This window comes from Mesitornis unicolor, unplaced genomic scaffold (genome assembly GCF_000695765.1).
Source record: "Mesitornis unicolor isolate BGI_N332 unplaced genomic scaffold, ASM69576v1 scaffold5283, whole genome shotgun sequence".
NCBI classification, from domain to species: Eukaryota; Metazoa; Chordata; class Aves; order Mesitornithiformes; family Mesitornithidae; genus Mesitornis; species Mesitornis unicolor.
This window is the reverse complement of record NW_010172465.1, coordinates 2,251-19,284: the sequence shown is the minus strand read 5'-3', so window position 1 is coordinate 19,284 and position 17,034 is coordinate 2,251. Positions and strand designations below refer to the sequence as shown.

Genomic DNA, 17,034 nt, shown 5'->3' with positions numbered 1-17,034 from the left:
GCAGGGGTAGCGCTGGGATCCTGATTGGGAAAGCTTTGGTCCCTCAGGAGAGATCAGATAATGCTTTGTTTCATGGGGATCTCTCCTTGTCTTTCCTTATAGGGTGTTTTATGGACTCAGCTGCTGGAGAATAGGGACAAGAGACTGAAATAGGAAGATCACCTCTTGAAGCCTTCATTCAAAGCCACATCTTTGGCTGTGCCCTTCTTGCCAAGGTGGGCTGGCAGATTTCATCGTGACAGGAGCTGATCTTTGGCAGACGAACCTCAGACTGGATCCTCGGCAGGAGCAGCCACATTGGCGATGGAAATTTCATCTTAAGATCATTTATAGGCCCTGTGTTTATGAGGACTAAATTCTGTGTGTTTGCTACAAGCAGAGAGGATAAAGACTATTGCCGAGTTACAGCCCTGCTTGTTTCGGTGGATGTGAACTGCCCTGAAAGACGACTGCTTCTGCAGCACCTTTAGGTATTTCTCTGCTGTATTTGCCTCAGCTGGAGCGCCTGGGATGTGGTTACTCTGCAAGTATTGCCATGGGGGGCATTTGGGGTGAATACGCTTGGGATATTGTTTCCAAGCAGGAAGATTCAGATAAATGGCTGCTTTGAGGTGAAAATTATAGAGTTCATGTTACACCCACCTCTTGAATTTGTAACTGACTGTGCACCCTGAAAAATCTGATTTTAAGAGCTCAGCATGTCCCGTCAGAGCAGAATAATACCACAGAAACCATGGCCGGCTTGAGTCTTGGATATTGAGAACTGTGATTAACTTCTCAGGAATGTATCCGGAGCAAGCCATATTTTCTGGGCTTTTTTAGGTAATTATTTCAAACCTTAAATCTGTGAATGAAGATTGTAAACAGTTCTCAGGAAAACACCTTAGAGAAAGACATGAAATGCATCAAATAAATAGTGGGTTCTGACCTGTTCACTCATGTGCAACGTGCATAAATGTCTGTTTTGACCACATAGGAGGAATGAGCTGCAAAGGGAGCAATCGGATCTGTCCCTGAAGTGATCCAGGTCAAAATGGCAAACCTGAAATAGCTACGAGCTCGCTCAGCCCATGGACAGCTCAGCAATGGCTAGAACTCAGCCAAATTGCTTCCTGAGTACCTAGCATGCCTCTTGCTGGGCTTAATAAAATGTCACTGCAGTTCCCGCAGTGCAGGCCCTGTCCTGTATCGTCCCTGGCCACGCTGTTCTCCAGCACATCACCGCACTCCGTAAATCCTGCTGCGACAGCTTGGGTTCGCTGCAGCTGGTCCATCCAGCCACGTCCTGTTAGGATGATTACATGATCTGGGAAGGAGGGTTTTGAAGGTTTTCTTGGCGAATGAAGGAGATGTGTTCTGCAGTGATGTGTCCTGAGAGCACTGCACTGTGAGCTCTGTGGGCAGTGGATCGTGGGGAGGGAGTTGTCTGCTAAGCAGGGTGTTTGCCTTCCGTGTGGGCTCAGTCTCTTGCTCAGACACAGATATCTTCATCATCTTAAAGTGAGACCGAGTCCAGCTTTCCTGCCTGAAGGAGTGATGGGGAGCATGTTTGAGATTGGAAAATGGTCTTCAGATAAGGGACACTCAGCCCATATAATATGAACTATGTGGAAGGAGGCTCTGGTCTCTCCCCCTTAGTGCTGCCAGGGATCCCAGGCTAAACACAGCAGCCCAGGTGTCCATAATGCCATTCCCAGTTGCAAAAAGAGACTCTGTAAATGGAGGAGGGCAGGAAGAGGAACAGGCAACACAAAGTCACTTTTGGCAGCTCACCATAGAGCCTCAGCCTTGGTGCTGTAGTGACAAACCTTGGAGTAACAAGGAACACGGTTCAGATGCTGCCTTTCAGGGTTGCATTTCAGAAGCAGCAGCAGCAAACTGGTCTCTGGTGGTTATGAGAATGGGATCTGGATCATAAAGCCCTGCTGAAGGCTCACAGGGTTATGTAAAGATATGGCCCAGGAGCCTGCAAGATGTTTTTGCATTTATTAGTCATTTAAAAAATAACGCTGGTTCTGTAAGGAAAGCTGCGTCCTCATTCTAAGCTGTTGTCTGTTGCTTGCTTGGGGAGGCTCAGTGTATTCCTGTGAGGGCTGGAGGGGTATCGGCTGTACGGGGACACAACCAAACAAGGACAGATCGCTGCTCGTGAGGCACGGAGGGGCTGATGGGGAAGATGCCGAGGACTTCCAAACGGCAGTAGGTGCTCAGTGAGTCGTGGTCCTGCAGAAGATGGTCTGTGCAGTTGTATGACCAAAAACTCTATGCACATGGAAGCAAAGTTAAAGTCTTTCTGGTGTCTGATTCTTCAGTGCTTGCCTTTCCAACTGTAACACCCTTAATGTGATGAATTACAGAATCCCAGAACGTTAGGGATTGGAAGGGACCTCCAAAGCTCATCCAGTCCAATCCCCCTGCCGGAGCAGGAACACCCAGATGAGGTTACACAGGAAGGCGTCCAGGCGCGTTTTGAATGTCTGCAGAGAAGGAGACTCCACAACCTCTCTGGGCAGCCTGGGCCAGTGCTCTGTCACCCTCACTGAGAAGAAGTTTCTTCTCCAATTGAAGTGGAACCTCCTGTGTTCCAGTTTGTGTCCATTACCCTTTGTCCTGTCATTGTTTGTCACCGAGAAGAGCCTGGCTCCATCCTCGTGACACTCACCCTTTAAATATTTATAAACATGAATGAGGTCTCCCCTCAGTCTCCTCTTCTGCAAACTAAAGAGCCCCAGCTCCCTCAGCCGCTCCTCATAAGGGAGATGCTCCACTCCCTTGATCATCTTTGTAGCCCTACGCTGGACTCTCTCCAGCAGTTCCCTGTCCTTCTTGAACTGAGGGGCCCAAATTACAGAGGCAAAGCAAACAGCCTCAAAACTTCTGAAGGTTTGTTTTTTTTTAAAGGAAAAAGAGGGGAAATAAAATCCCCTGAAACCTCTGGCACGTGGCATCCAATTGACTCCACGCAGACCATTGGCAAGGTCAAGAATTTTTAATCTGCAGCACAGACGTTGGCCACTTGAGCTCATGGAGAGACTCAGAGCTCTGCTGTGTCTCTGCCCTGGGTGGGAGCTGTATGGAGGGCTAAGCCAACTGCTCCACCAGGGTTTAGTGGTGTCTGCCAACAGCAGAGGAGTGTTAACAGGCAGAAAAGAGGTCTCTGCCCGGATCTGGAAGGGAGTGGGGACCAGCAGTGAGCACGTCTGCCCACCCCTTCCTGCATTAGCTCTCCAAATGTGTCTGACAGAGGTCAGGGACAGCCAAAACCCTTCCCCTAGCCCCAGCCTTCAGCCTCAGGGCTCTATGGCTAGTTCTAGCCAAGGACCACCACCACCCAAATCCTTACGCTTACCCACAGACCATGAGGAGCCACAACCTCATCCTGGACAGGGATGTGTTCCAGCATCCAGAAGTGGGACTGGACCAGCCCCAGCTCAATCCCGGCCCTGTCCTGGGGTCCATCCCTTCCAGCACAGGCCCAGGGCTTCTTTCCACCCCATCTCTGACTGCCCCACCATCCACAGCCCTGGGCGAGGACACCAGTAAAGCCACAGCCCTGCCCCTCACCGTGGGCTGTGATTGCCAGGGTCTCAACGCGGCCAGCCAGCAGCTTCATTAGCAGGACCTGCACCACACGTATTTGGAAGGTCATCTGCTGGAATACCACATGTTGTGGGCATCTCCTGGTCACTTCACTCTGCCTGTAACACACAGGAGCAGAACAAGACACAATGGAGCAGGCAGGAGGGAGCTCTGCCATCCCTCCTCCCCTTCTTGCCCTTTCTTCCAGGGAGTTGTGTACCTCAGTCTCCAAAAAATGGCCTGCACCGATCACCCCCCCACTGGGAGTGATAAGCAGAGTTTGAGTACATGTTTTTATATCTTTAATATTCTAATACAAGCTGCCCCAGTTGAAACAAATCTGCTTGGAGGATCGCAGCAGCTGAACGGTGCTGCCCAGGGGCTGCGCTGGTGTGGAGGGAGCTGCTCCCACCGGCTCGGCCAGGACAGACCTCGGAGCAGGAGATGAGATTACACCAGATTACACCGTGAGATGTAATTACTGCCCCCCCACATCCCCAGAGCTCATTGCCCAATCTGTGTGTGTATGCGAAGCAGTTGAAACAGAGACGAAAATCGCCCCAGGGCATAGCAAAAATTATCTTCAGCTCCTAGGATCAGGTGGAATATGCATGTCGGATCCTCTTCTTAGCATTTCCTTTTAAGCAAAGGCCCCTAAATACACATTTTAAACAAAGCCACTGATTTCTGTTGAAATGCTGTCCTCAGCTGTGATAATCGGAGGCGCCAGAGCAAGGTGAGCAGCGTCTGGCAGCCCACCCCAACGAGGAAACCCAACGGGAAAGCTCATCTCCTCTAATTAAGCTGCACATGGAGTCCCTGGCAGCAAAGTGGCATCCGTGACTCATCCAAAGCAGCTCAGGACTCCCTGATTTATATGGATTTTCTGGTGTGTTCATGGGGTTTCTCTTCCCTGTATGATTTACAAGGCACTCCACTCCTTCAGAGACTGCCTTAGCCTTTCTCCCGTTAGATGCCACGGAGCAAGGTCACGCATGGTTTATACAAAATTCTGTGGGTTTTGCCATAAGTCCAAGGTTTCTCCATCACTTCATTGCACCTCATCCCCAAATTCACTGCAGGTTTCCCTGTTTCAGTTCCTCAAGTTACAGATTCAGAGACTAACAGAATAATTATTACTGGGCCTTGTTGGGAAAAAAAAATTCCTCTAAGACTTTTGGCCATAGGTGATTATAGTTTCTGCAGCTGAATACGTCAGTGTCCCATAACTGACAGAGGATAATGGATTTAATAAAGAGCTCTGATTAAGTCTGATGTTATTTTTAAATAATTTCAAAAACTGTTACTCTAATCCCTCCGTGGCTGGCAGAGAGGACGCTGCTCAGAAGTTAAAATTAGCTGCTCAACGTTCAGCCTGGTGTGGAGTTTCAGGCTCTCCAGGGCTGTGCTGGTTTTTCTGGGGCATCCGCTTACACCGCCTGTCCATGGACGCCAACAGCTGCACCGGGCAGGAGGGAAAGGGCTCCCACAGCCCACGCTGTCGCCTTCCCGGGGCTCGATTTCCTCTGTAGCAGCTCCCACCGACTCCAGTCCCGCTGATGGGATAAGCACTTGGTGTCACACTTCATGGTGTTACCCACTTTCCCAGGGAATTCCCAGCTCTGCCAGGCCTCTATCAATAAATGCAGATCTGTCGTACAATACCAATGTGGATTTCTTTTCTTTTTTTCCCCCAGCACGTTTCTGAGTGAGCCATCCCGTTTCTCAGCTGGAAAAAGGCCCTGAAGAATGCTTTGCCTTGAAAAACACCACACAGAGGGACGCGTTTTCTGGCCCATATAACCTTGTAGAAGGCATGAACAGTGAATTTCATCAACTGACTAAAACCTCCTAGCAAACTTGAGCTGAGATTGTGGGAATGGAGATGTCCCACCGTGCAGCGAGCAGCTACAGTGGTTGGTATTTATCAAACCCACTTGCAACGGGCCATATTCCCAGGTATGTGGGAGGAAATTAAGCTGCCATTAAAACAGGCTTCCCTCCTGCTGGTGCCACCCCATCGCAGAGCCCTGGTGTGAACTGGTGGAAAACCATAATCCTTTCTTTATTTTCATGGGTTGCTTTCCCTTCTAGTGAGCTGTCTGAACTGAACCATCCTCATGGCTCCCTGGCTGCGGAGGAGCAGGGGAAGAAAATCAGAGAAGGGAAGAAAAGCAGGGAAGGGAAGAAAAGCAGGGGAAGAGGAGAAACACAGGACCACTTTTTTTGATGCTGCTGCACTAAATTAGGGGAAACAACAATCTGCACCTTCAGCCTCGGAAAATCCAGCTGCAGCGCTCGGCTTTGCCGCTGGCTCAGCAGTAAGGCAGGGATAACAATAAATCCCTTCTCCCACCTTCTGCGTGTCCTGATTAGACAGACTGCAATGGACAGGGCTGTCACATATTCTGTGCATGTTTAGTGCCTGGCACAACACAGCTCTGAGCTCGCCTCCAACCCACGGCTGCTGCAGGAGCAATGGGACCGAAATGGACCTCATGGCGCGCAATGTGGAGGGCAGCGGCCACCCGATGTCTGCTCCCTGCAAGGATCCAGCGCAGGCTGCAGTTACCACTGCTCCCCTGAGGACTGTGTGCCCAGAGGATGCATCCCACCTGAAAAAGGAGGAATTTCCAGGCTCCATCCCTGCCATGCTTAGGGATTGCCCTGCATCCACCGGCAGTCACCTCAGCAGCTGGTTCGGCAACCCACACGGTCGTTTCCTTGGTGTTCCTGTAACTAATAAGTGAAATTAATTCGTTGATGTTAACTTAATGGGCTGCACTAGAGCTGACAGGGAAAATGCGCTGTCTGAGTCGGGGGTTGGCAGAAGTCCCTGCCTTTGCTTGCTCTGTGCCAGGTGAGCTTTGCCTTTCGCAGAGGGATTGCTCCAAACAGCTGCTGTGGCCATCAAACCTCCCACCATGGAGCCCTGTTCCTGCCTCATCTAACCCTGCTGTGGAGACTCCATGTGCTAACATCTTTCCTAACCGGTACCTTTCTCCACAAAATAGGAGATAAACCTATTAGAGAAACACTTAAAAAACAGAGGAGGAAAAAATCAGTGCTTTTATCTCAGGGTTTAAAACCAGTATTTTCAAATCTGCCCCCAGCCACGTCTGACCAAACCCACAGTGCCCGGGCGGGAAAGAGCAGCCACAAAGAAAACCTCCAAACTGGAACCGCAGCTTTTCATACCTGTCATGATGCGGATTTTCAGCTTGAGCACACAAGGCTGAGCTCAGGGGACACTGTCATGTAGATTTAGGGTTTTATCTCCTTTCCTCTCCATTAGCTGTGATACCCTCTTATTATGCTGCAAACCGAAATGTCCCTATTTTTTTCCTCCAGCGGTTGTCCCCTTTCCCGTCCGGCAAATATCGATCTGTCCTCGGCGCGGGTTGAAACCAGCCCCACTCATCCTCTGCCTCTCGTGGGGCCGAGCGCCCGCGGTGCCACCTCTGATGCCATCAGCGACCGGCGCTGGCGGTGACAGAGGGGACTGAGCAGGACGGGGCTGATTGCGCTTGGCAGGTGGAGAGGGGACGGGAAGGGCAGGGAGGGAAAGAGCAGCCCAGGATAACCACAAACTTCTCGTACATCCGTACCCTGCGGCACCTTGGGCAAGGGAAGCTCTCCCGGCAAAGGAGAGGGGCTGGCCTATGCAGGAGGCTGCTCCCACTTATTTTAAGCCAATTTAATTAAATCGCTTGGAAAGGTTGCGAGAACTCATCTATTTCAGCTTGAACCAGGCCTGTTTCGATTTAGCGCTGGCTGATTAGGAATTAGCTGATACAAACCGCTCAGGAAACAAAATTAGAGGGTGTGCACTAACTTTTGCACCAGATTATGTCGAATTAAAAAGCAATTGAAATGTAATTTTCCTGTCTCAGGCAGCCAAGAAACAAGATAATGCAACTGGTGGCACTTGAAGCTTAAAAATACAGCATCAAGGATTAGCACAACTGGCTTTTTAATGCCCACAAACAGCAGATTTATCTGAAGGTCTTCTCTTAACATCCTCCCCCCATCGTCTTCTGCACAAAGCTTCGTACAACGCATTTCATTTGCCTTGAAAGGGAGAACTGATGTGACCCCGGGGTTTGAATCCATGGCTTAAAGCAGCCTGGGTGTTGCACAGCGCATTTCCAGAGGTATTTCCATGCTGGAAATAGCTGCAGAGGGAACTAGTTGTTCCCTGAAACTCGTATAATTCGGTTGGAAACAGCTCCTGTGTGCATGGCTGGTGGGGTACGGGGGCCAGGATGTGCTCCTGGGGTGCGGAGGGTGCAGACCCCAGTGATGGGTGCTGCTTCCACCTCGCTCCCCCCCTCCTGCAGTGAGCACAGGCACCCACTCTGCATTACCACCCACCTCCCTCGCAGAAAGAGATGTCAGGTGATTTAAAATCAGGTTTTAATTAAATATCTTAATAGCTGCTTTCCCTGCCCATTTCGCAAAGACTGCTCCTCCTCTCTCCATCTGCACAGAGCGGTGCGGAGTGAGTTTTACGGGGCTTTGCTAAAAAGAGTGATGGCTTGGAGGGCTTGCAAAACCTTCAGCAGTTCAGAGTCCCCCAAACTGCCCACAGTGCTGCAGCCAGGCCCCGCTGTGAGTGGTTATTTGGAGGGCAGGGATGCTGCGGTCCCCATTGGCCGGAGCAGTGGCACGGGCAGGAGGATGAGCCCAAGCATTGGCGTGTGGCTGGTGTTAGGGCACCGATCTCTGAGCTAAAGCTGATGGAGGCTGTGATAGGCACACAACATGGCATGATAAGAGCTGCCTAGCAGCTCCTGGCCAAAATCTAGAGGACTTATGGAGATGATAAGCTCTTGATGGGGTTCTCTCCATGCTATCTCCTGCCGCAGCCCTGCTAGGTTCCCACCTGCACCAGCCAGAGCTCAGTGCCTGCTGCTGCTCCAAGATTCTTAATCCTGTCTCACCCCGTTTGCAATCTCCATGTGGCCAATTCCCCTCAGCCACCGCCTGGCTCCATGGTCCTGGTCCCTGCTGACCAAAGGCTCTGCTCTCCTGGCCACATCCCCACCTGCAAGGACGTCCCAGCTACCAGGGCAAAATAGGGGCATCCCCACCCTGCGTGTCCCCTGTGCTCCCCCTCACCTCACAGCAATGGGGATGCAGCACTCAGACTGTCCCCTGTGTCACAGGACACTATAGGGGTGCAGGCTGGCATCTCCCATGGAGGGTCTGGCCACAGTCAAGGCCAAAGTGAGCAGAGCATAAATGTAGTGTGCTGTCGGGTGCTGGTTTTGGCTGAGATAGAGTTAATTTTCTTCATAGCAGCTAGTTTGAGGCTGTGGTCTGGGTTTGTGCTGAAAACAGGGCTGATAATACAGGAGCAGGGTGGCCCAGGCAGGGGGGGAAGCTCAGGAGGGAAGGTATCACCATCCACCATCATCATCAACACCATCCACCATCATCATCACCATCACCATCCATCATCATCGTCACCATCATCACCATCATTTGACCTCATTCATGGGGATCAATTTGGAAAGGGCAGTGTCAGGAGGAAGGAGCCAGGCTCTGCTCTGGGATGGCCAATGCCAGGACAAGGGGCAATGGTCCCAAGCTGGAGCACAGGAGGTTCAAGCTGAAGATGAGGCCAAACTTTGTCAGGGTGAGGGTTATGGCGCACGGCCCAGGCTGCCCAGAGAGGTTGTGGAGTCTCCTTGTCTGCAGACACCCAAAGCCCTGGCCATGTTCCTGTGTGACTGCTCTGGTGATCCTGCTGTGGCAGGGGTTGCACTGGGGGAGCTTTCCAGGTCCCTTCCAACTCCTCACATTCTGTGATCATCACCACCCTCCTCCAGGTGCATCAAAGCAGCCATAGCCATGGCACAGCTGGGGATAATGGGGAGGCTGTGCTGGGAAGAGCCAATCATGGAGGGGAGCTGGCTCCATGGGAGCAATAAAAGAGTCAGTCTGAGGTAGTGGGGTATGAGAGGGAGTTGAGGTAAGTGTTTTTGTTCTTCCTTGTGGTGGGTGGTGTCTGGCTGCTGCTTGGCTGGCATCAGCATAGGGGTTGCAATGCACCTCTGCTGAGGTGAAGGAAGCTTCCCCAAAATGAAGAGACCTTTTGGGATGTTATTGTGGTTTCCTTGTTGGGGGGAAAACAAGGGAGAGGGGTGGCTGAAGCAGTTCTTGAGGTTTCAGTATAGGACTTAAGGCTATGGGCTATGAGGTAGCTTATCTGGGAGCTGGGAGAGGTGGCTGGTGCAGTGTTGCAGTAAGGAGCTGATGGTGCTGGTGTCCAGCTTTGGGTGATGGGGCAGGAAATAAGGAGAGAGAGGATCCTCCTGCCCAGGAAACTCCATCAGAAACTTAAACTTAGAGAGCTGGAGTAAGAGGAGCTCCTGGAGGCTGCTCTGAGCCCTAGGTGCTGGCTGTAAGCCTGAGGAGAGGTGAGGATGCAGCATCTGTGTGTGATCAGCCCTGTGTTCCTGCACAGCCTGGCTCTAGGGGCCCTTGGTGGTGTCTGCCTGCTCTGGAGAAGCTTCTACTTCTGCTGGGTGGAAGCCTTGCTTTTCCTCACGAACTCTCTGGAGGCTTGCCCTTGGTCTTATTTGTGTGTGTATCTGTAGCTCTTACTAAGAGAGGGTTAGAAATAATTGTTACTTGTCCCTATTTAATGTTTTTACCTGGAAATCCTTACTGGTGGCTGGGTTTCTAGAACTCTTTGCTTGGTCACCCCACTGAATGTCACTTTGTCTTTCTAGTCCTTTAATTTATTGTTGTTTGCCCTACTGGAGGGTTGCTGGTATAAGAAGCCAAGCTGGGCTGTGTGGTGGGGTGAGAGGATAGGCTTGGCTGTGGCTGCTTGTCCTTAAACCAGGCCTTACGCTGATGCTTTTGGAGGCAAGAGGCCTTGCCAGGCTTGGGCTCTGTGTCCAAGTAACCCCAGAAGCCCTGGGATCAGAACCAGAGGAAGGTGGTGTTTCTGTATCTGTGAGAAGTGGCGTGTCCAGCTTCCTTATGGGGTGACAGCAGCAGGAGCTGTAATTTCTGTAGCCTGGTATTAAGTGGTGCTCTGTGCTTGCGTTCAGCTCAGCTGCAGGGTGGGAGGATCCTGCTGAGCTCTGCTTGGGGCAGGAGATCTCCAGCATCCCCTGTGCTGGGAGGCTGGGGAGTAAATGTGTGGGGCAGGTCACTGGTGGGAGCATGGTGGGTCCCGACCCCTGTGTGGATGGAGGGGGGTGTTGCTGGAGCAGCTGTGACCTGACACTGCTCTGTCCTGAACCCCAAAAGCACGTGAAGGCTTTTGGCTGGCAAACCTCTCTCAAACCTGCCAAGATGCCAGGCAAGGACAAGCAGAGCGAGAGGATGAGCAAGTTCAAGAACAAGGGCAAGAACTCAGATGTAAGTACCCCTATACCCCCTTGTGCTATCCCCTTTGGACAGAGGCCCCTCTGGGGCTTTGCCTGGTGGCAGGAGCTGATGCGAAGGCTTCTGAAGGGTGTTTGCCCCCAAATCTACCTGTATGGGGTAGCAAAGGTGTGGGGAGGTGGCTCTGCCAGCAGGGCTGCTCAGCTTTTGAGATGTGGGGTGGAGCTGGCTGGGCTGTGAGGAGCATGGTGGCACAGGCAAGGGGGACGTGGGTTTTGGGTGGGTGACTGAGCTGGGAATGGGAGATGGTCCAGCCTCTCCTGCCAAGCTCTCTGCAGCAGATATCCCTGTGGAGGAGGGCTGGCAGGGAATGTCAGACCATAGCATCTGTCAGTTTGCTTTAAGTCAGTGGAGGAGATGAAGGTTTGTCTTTCAGGTTCAGCGAACCCATTTTTAAAAACAGCCACTGGTTGCTGGTTCATCCAGCAGCTCTTGTCCTTGGAAGGCACCAAAAGAGGCTTCACTCTGTCCCATCTCCTCTGTAACTCCCTGACCCATAGCAAGGAGCGACCCAAGAGCAGATGGTGGCTCTCTGCCTTCATTCCTTGGGGCAGAGGGACACAGCTGAGCATCCTGGGGACCCAGGTGATGCAGACACTGGGGGGGTGGTGCCCTTCTCCTCCCCTCTAGGCCCTGCGGAGGCAGAGAGTGGAGGTGAGCGTTGAGCTGCGAAAGGCCAAGAAGGATGAGCAGATCCTGAAGCGCAGGAGTGTTTCGTTCAGTTTGGATGAGAGTGTCTCTCCGGGAGAAGACAAAAAGAGTGAGGTGAGCACTGGGTGCTCTGCACCTGGGCAGGATCTGCAGTAGGCTAGCTCAAGGGACCTGGGTTAAATAGCCAGTGCCATTCCTCATCACCGTGCCCAGCAATGGGGAGTGTCTCAGGCTGCTTTTTCTGTGTTACTTTGCATGGAGGTGCTGTCCTGTGTGGCTTCCTTCGATGGCACAGGTAGAACTGGCTGGTGCTCCAGAACTGGGAGCTGGTGAAGCTCCTGTCTGGCTCCTTGCACAGCAAGGGGTAATTAACGAAGTTGAAGGCCCATTACCGTGTGTCAGTGACTCTTCCAGTGCTTGATTATAAGGATTAGTTGCCTCAAAGGCGTTTGTGGATTCTCTTCCTCTGCCTCATCTTGAAACTGCATTGCATAAAGAGTAGACACTGCTTAGATATGAAGTGGTGACTGACTCGGGTCTAGACAAGCTGATTGACCGCAGAGATTAAACCAAAGGGAGCCCAGGCTCGCTGTCTGACTCTGAATCATTCCCTGTGACACAGATTCCTGAGCTGTCCTTGGACGATATCGTGGAAGCCTTGAATGGGAGCAATGAGGAGCTGCAGCTGGAGGCCACGCAGGCGGCCAGGTATGCTGTGCTGGGAGGGAGCCGTGTGGGTCCTGATAACCCCAAGTGCCCTGAGGGACCTTGATTGCTGCCTGTTTTGGGCCTTGCTTGGCTCCACCACAGTCCTGGGCAGGGACTTGTGTGGTTGGACCTGACCAAGGGCTTGGTGGTTGCTCCTGGCGCTGCCCCCCTTGCTGTGCTGGGGCAGAGACTGTTGGCTCCCACAAGAAATCAAGAATCTCTTATGGATGCTGCTTCACTTGCCGGCCACAACCTTCTACGTGGCCACAGGGTTATGGTCTATTATGGCACCGTGCAGGGTTTCTCATGGCAGGCTGTGTGGTGTCCCCTCTTGCAGGAGGATGCTGTCCAGGCAGAAGGACCCCCCCATCAACCAGGTCATCAAGCTGGGGATCATCCCCAGGCTGGTTGAGTTCCTGAGCCGCGCTGACAACGCTGCTCTGCAGTTCGAAGCAGCCTGGGCTCTGACTAACATCGCCTCTGGCACCTCTGACCACACCAAGGCGGTGGTGGACGGCGGTGCCATCCCGGCCTTCATCTCCCTGCTGTCCTCCCCGTACATGCACATCAGTGAGCAGGCTGTGTGGGCACTGGGCAACATTGCTGGTAAGGAGAGCTCTCAGGGCCTGGGGTGTGCAGGGAGTCACTGCCCAAACCACTGCTGGGGAGCTACAAATACCAGTGTTCCTCAGGATAGCCCTGTCTCCCTGCAGCTTGGTGTCCAAGCTGCTGCCCCTATTGAAACCCTGAACACTTCATGTGGCCTGGCAGCCTCTGAGACCCTGTGTTGGCTCTGCAAGAGGATTTTGGCCAAAGCCAAGTGCAAGACTCCATCCTGCTGGCAAGGCCAAAGTTGCCAGTGTGGTCACTGGAATGGGTCATGGCTGATTAGCCATGGTGGCACTTGTCACCAGATAAATCTTCACCTGAAAATCCCTCATGGTGTGTGAGTGCCCTGTTGCTGCAGGGCTGATTGCTATTTGATGTTGGCTGTCTTGTTTGGGCAAATGCAGTAACTCTCTTTCATCTGTACAGGTGATGGCCCTATGTATAGAGATGTTCTTATCAACTGCAGTGTGATTCCTCCCTTGCTGGCTCTGGTGTCACCTATAACTCCAGTAAATAACCTTCACTTTCTTGACTTAACACCTCCTTAATCACTTGGGTAATGGGTGTATGGTGGTCTATCATCTGCCTTACACACATCAAACTGTTTATACAATTGCATGAGACCCTGTCCTAAACTGCTTTTAATGACCCTGACTCAGCTCTGTACAAAGCTGGGGTGCCAAACAGGCAGTTTTCAAGTCAATGAGATGTCTTTTAGTCTTCCCTATCCAGCTTTGACTATATCAATTTAGGAATAAGTGAAACTGGTGCAAGGCAGAGTTGTGTATGCATGTGGAAGGGCTGAAATGGCCCTTCAAGCTTTGTCCTGCTGCTTTTTAGGTAGCCCTGAATTGCTGGATTTGTGGCTTATCTCTGCCCTTCTGCAATGGTGCCTCTCCTACTGCTTCCCCAGCCTCTGGGCGAGGAGGAACGTGACAAACCAGCAGTTCATAGAGACACGCACCTTGGTAGCTGTGATGCTTTGAATGCAGCTCCTGTGCCCTCCTGAGAGCATCCTCACTGGGATGAACCGTCTGAATGATGCAACTTGACCAAATCCTGCCCTATTGTAGAACAATGAGCTGCTAATATTAAAAATTAATAATATTCCTGCTCTTGTCTGAAGCGTGCTCTGTGACTTGTCCCAAGGACCCAGCAAATAAGCTGTCTGGCACCTTTGTTTGGTCATTGCAGCTTGTCACGCCATCAGACCTGAAGTTGTTGGAACTTAATATTTGGGAAGCAGAGGGTAAATCTACTCTTAGGCACTTACTGGTTTTATTTCTCTTCTTCACATAAGCCTCAGCCCTTAAGAAGGCTGCTACTGGATAACTTCTCTGAGCCATAGGGACCAGAAGCAGGGTGCTACCTCTTCCCAGTTTGTTACTGCAGCGAGGGTCTTACACCTCTCCTGTGTTTCAGGTTGGGTTCCTGAGGAACATCACATGGACGCTCTCAAACCTCTGTAGGAACAAGAACCCCTACCCTCCTGCGGATGCTGTGAAAAAGATGCTGCCAGTGCTCGTCTATCTCCTGCTCCATGATGACAAGGACATCATTTCTGACTCCTGCTGGGCCATGTCCTATCTGACCGATGGCTTCAATGACCGCATCCAAACTGTGGTGGATACAGGGATTCTCCCAAGGCTGGTGGAGCTCTTGTCCAGCCCAGAGTTGACCATTTTGGTAGGAAATATCAGTAATACTCAGCCTCTGGTCCCTTAATGTAGGAGCATCTCAGGAGAGGGAGGGCATGCCTCCTTGCTCTATGTGCCCGGTGTGCTCTGGTGTCTCCTCAGACTGCAGGATTGGTTGCTTGTTTGCCAAGCCACTGCTCTGTTGCAGCTTGCAGACTGGATAGAAGCTGCAAAGCTGCTTAGAATGAAATAGGAGGACTGTAGATACAGCAGTAATCACCCACAGTGCTTTCCTTACTTGAAGGATCGAGCACTTGATAAGCCATCTTGCTGGACTTTCTGGCATTGTATCCCTTGAGGTAAGGGTCCTTCTCATCTCCTTTAATCTCTGTCTAGACTCCAGCTCTCCGTGCTGTTGGGAACATAGTCACAGGCACTGACCAGCAGACCCAGGAAGTGATCAGTGCTGGTGCCCTGACTGTCCTGCCCAGCCTCCTGCGGCACGCGAAGCCGACTATCCAGAAGGAAGCTGCGTGGATGCTCAGTAACATCGCAGCGGGGTCTTGCCAGCAGATTCAACAACTCATCACTCATGGGTTATTGCCACCTCTGGTGGAGCTGCTTGAGAAGGTAAGGGATGGGTGCAGTGCTGGGGTTCATGAGGTCCATGATGCCCCATTGGTGAAGCACTCGGTGTGTGCCCAAGAGCCACCTGAGCAGTCTGCCTCAAAGCTGTTGGTCCTTGGAACAGCCTGGATGCTCAAACTTATTGCTACACTGAAAGCATAGCTTGGAGCTGCTCTTGGTGGCTCTGCCAGGCGCCCACTCATCACTCAAAGTGCTGGTGAAGTTGGGTCAGGCCAAACTGAACACAAGGGGAGTGGTTGTCTTGTCACACTGATTTAGAGGGATGCTAAGGCTTCAGGGTGCCCTCGCTGTGCTGCTCTTCCAGGGAGACTTCAAAGCTCAGAAAGAAGCTGTGTGGGCAGTGGCCAACTTCATAATGGGAGGCACCGTGGAGCAGGTGGTGGAGCTCCTCCAGGCCGGGGTCCTCAAACCTCTGCTCAACCTGCTCTCAGCCCAAGACAGCAAAACAATCCTGGTCATCCTGGATACCATTTCAAATCTCTTCCTGGTAAGATCTCCTGTTTCTTGCATCCTTTCCCAAAAGAGCAGCAAGGTGTGAGCCATTGAGTGGCTGGAACAGCTCCTGCAGCAGTAAGAGCTAGACTTTGTGTTGTGTAACTCATTCTTGGACGCTCTGGGGTTGTCTTGGCAAGATTAAGTTCCCAAAGTGTTCCTCTTCACCTCCTGTGACTCTGGTCTCCTTCTGGAAAGGAAACGAGGTTCTCTGTTAATTGCCAATCTGGACAGAGGTGAAAGTCTTGCAGAAATGCAACTGCAGAGAAGTTGAGTCATCCTGGAGGCATTTTGGAGGCATTTTGGCTCCGCTCCCTGCCAGCTGATTTGTGCCTCTGATTTTTTTGTAGCACCTTTGAACCAGTGAAACGGCTTTTGCAGATGAAAGAGTGGGTGGCAGATCACCCCTGCTGCTTCTCCATGTGTGGATGTGACCAAGCAGGGTTTGGCTGCCTTGGTGGGTTGGTGGCCAAGCCACTGCCCAGTAATCCCAGCAGGGCCTGGTGTTTAACATGCATTTGTGGTCACATCCCTGGGATCAGGTAGGGACCATAAATGCATGACTGTGGTCCTTTGACTTGTAGACCAGGGTCTTGCACTATAAAGACCATCTCAGACCTGTTACTGATGCAGGGTTGTGTTTATCTGATGGTGCAGGCAGCTGAGAGGCTGGGAGAGACGGACAGGCTGTGTCTGCTGGTGGAAGAGCTCGACGGCCTGGAGAAAATTGAAGCCTTGCAAAACCATGAGAACAACATGGTCTACCATGCTGCACTGCAAATCATAGAGAAATACTTTTCTGGTGAGGTATGTGAGCTCTTGCTGTTTCTCATCTGTAAATACGTGCTTCATTCCAGCGTGTAATAGCTTCAGACTCTAAGGATGCTGAAATGGGTTTTTGGAAGAGGCTTCTACATGACTAGAGTGCTTCTTGCAGCTTATTCCAGTTGCTTTTAAAGCTCTATAAAAGCTCAGAGTTGTCAGCCCATGAGTTGCACAACAGAAATGGATGCCTCGATAGCATCTTGCTGCTGTAATTTGAACTGGCATCAGCTGGAGGTACTGCAGTTGCTGATATGAATACCAAATGTGGAGAAGCTTCCTCCTTCAGAGCTGAGCTAGGTTGTCACCATGGATGGAAGCATCCCTACTTGGCTGATAACTGTGCTCAGGTTGCATTTGGATTACTTGACCCTCCTCGTGCTAATAAACTCATGGAAAAAGAGTATAGTACACCCACCAGCAGCTCCAGGAGTCCCGTGAATCACAGATGCTGTGCTTGCTCCCAGCCTTGGTCTTGCAG

The 17,034-nt window shown here is 51.6% G+C and overlaps 1 protein-coding gene across 1 annotated transcript; it reads left to right on the top strand.

Moving 5' to 3' along the window:
• Positions 1–10,923: 10,923 nt before the first annotated feature.
• LOC104537482 (importin subunit alpha-5-like) lies at positions 10,924–16,538 on the top strand (the record flags this gene model as incomplete). Its single annotated transcript, XM_010180379.1, has 10 exons — positions 10,924–10,959; positions 11,617–11,751; positions 11,996–12,013; positions 12,269–12,345; positions 12,683–12,951; positions 13,381–13,463; positions 14,377–14,640; positions 14,988–15,221; positions 15,544–15,726; positions 16,389–16,538. Coding segments are annotated over exons 1-10 (1,449 nt in total), but the record flags the coding sequence as incomplete, so codon positions are not given.
• Between the last annotated feature and the right edge of the window lie 496 nt (positions 16,539–17,034).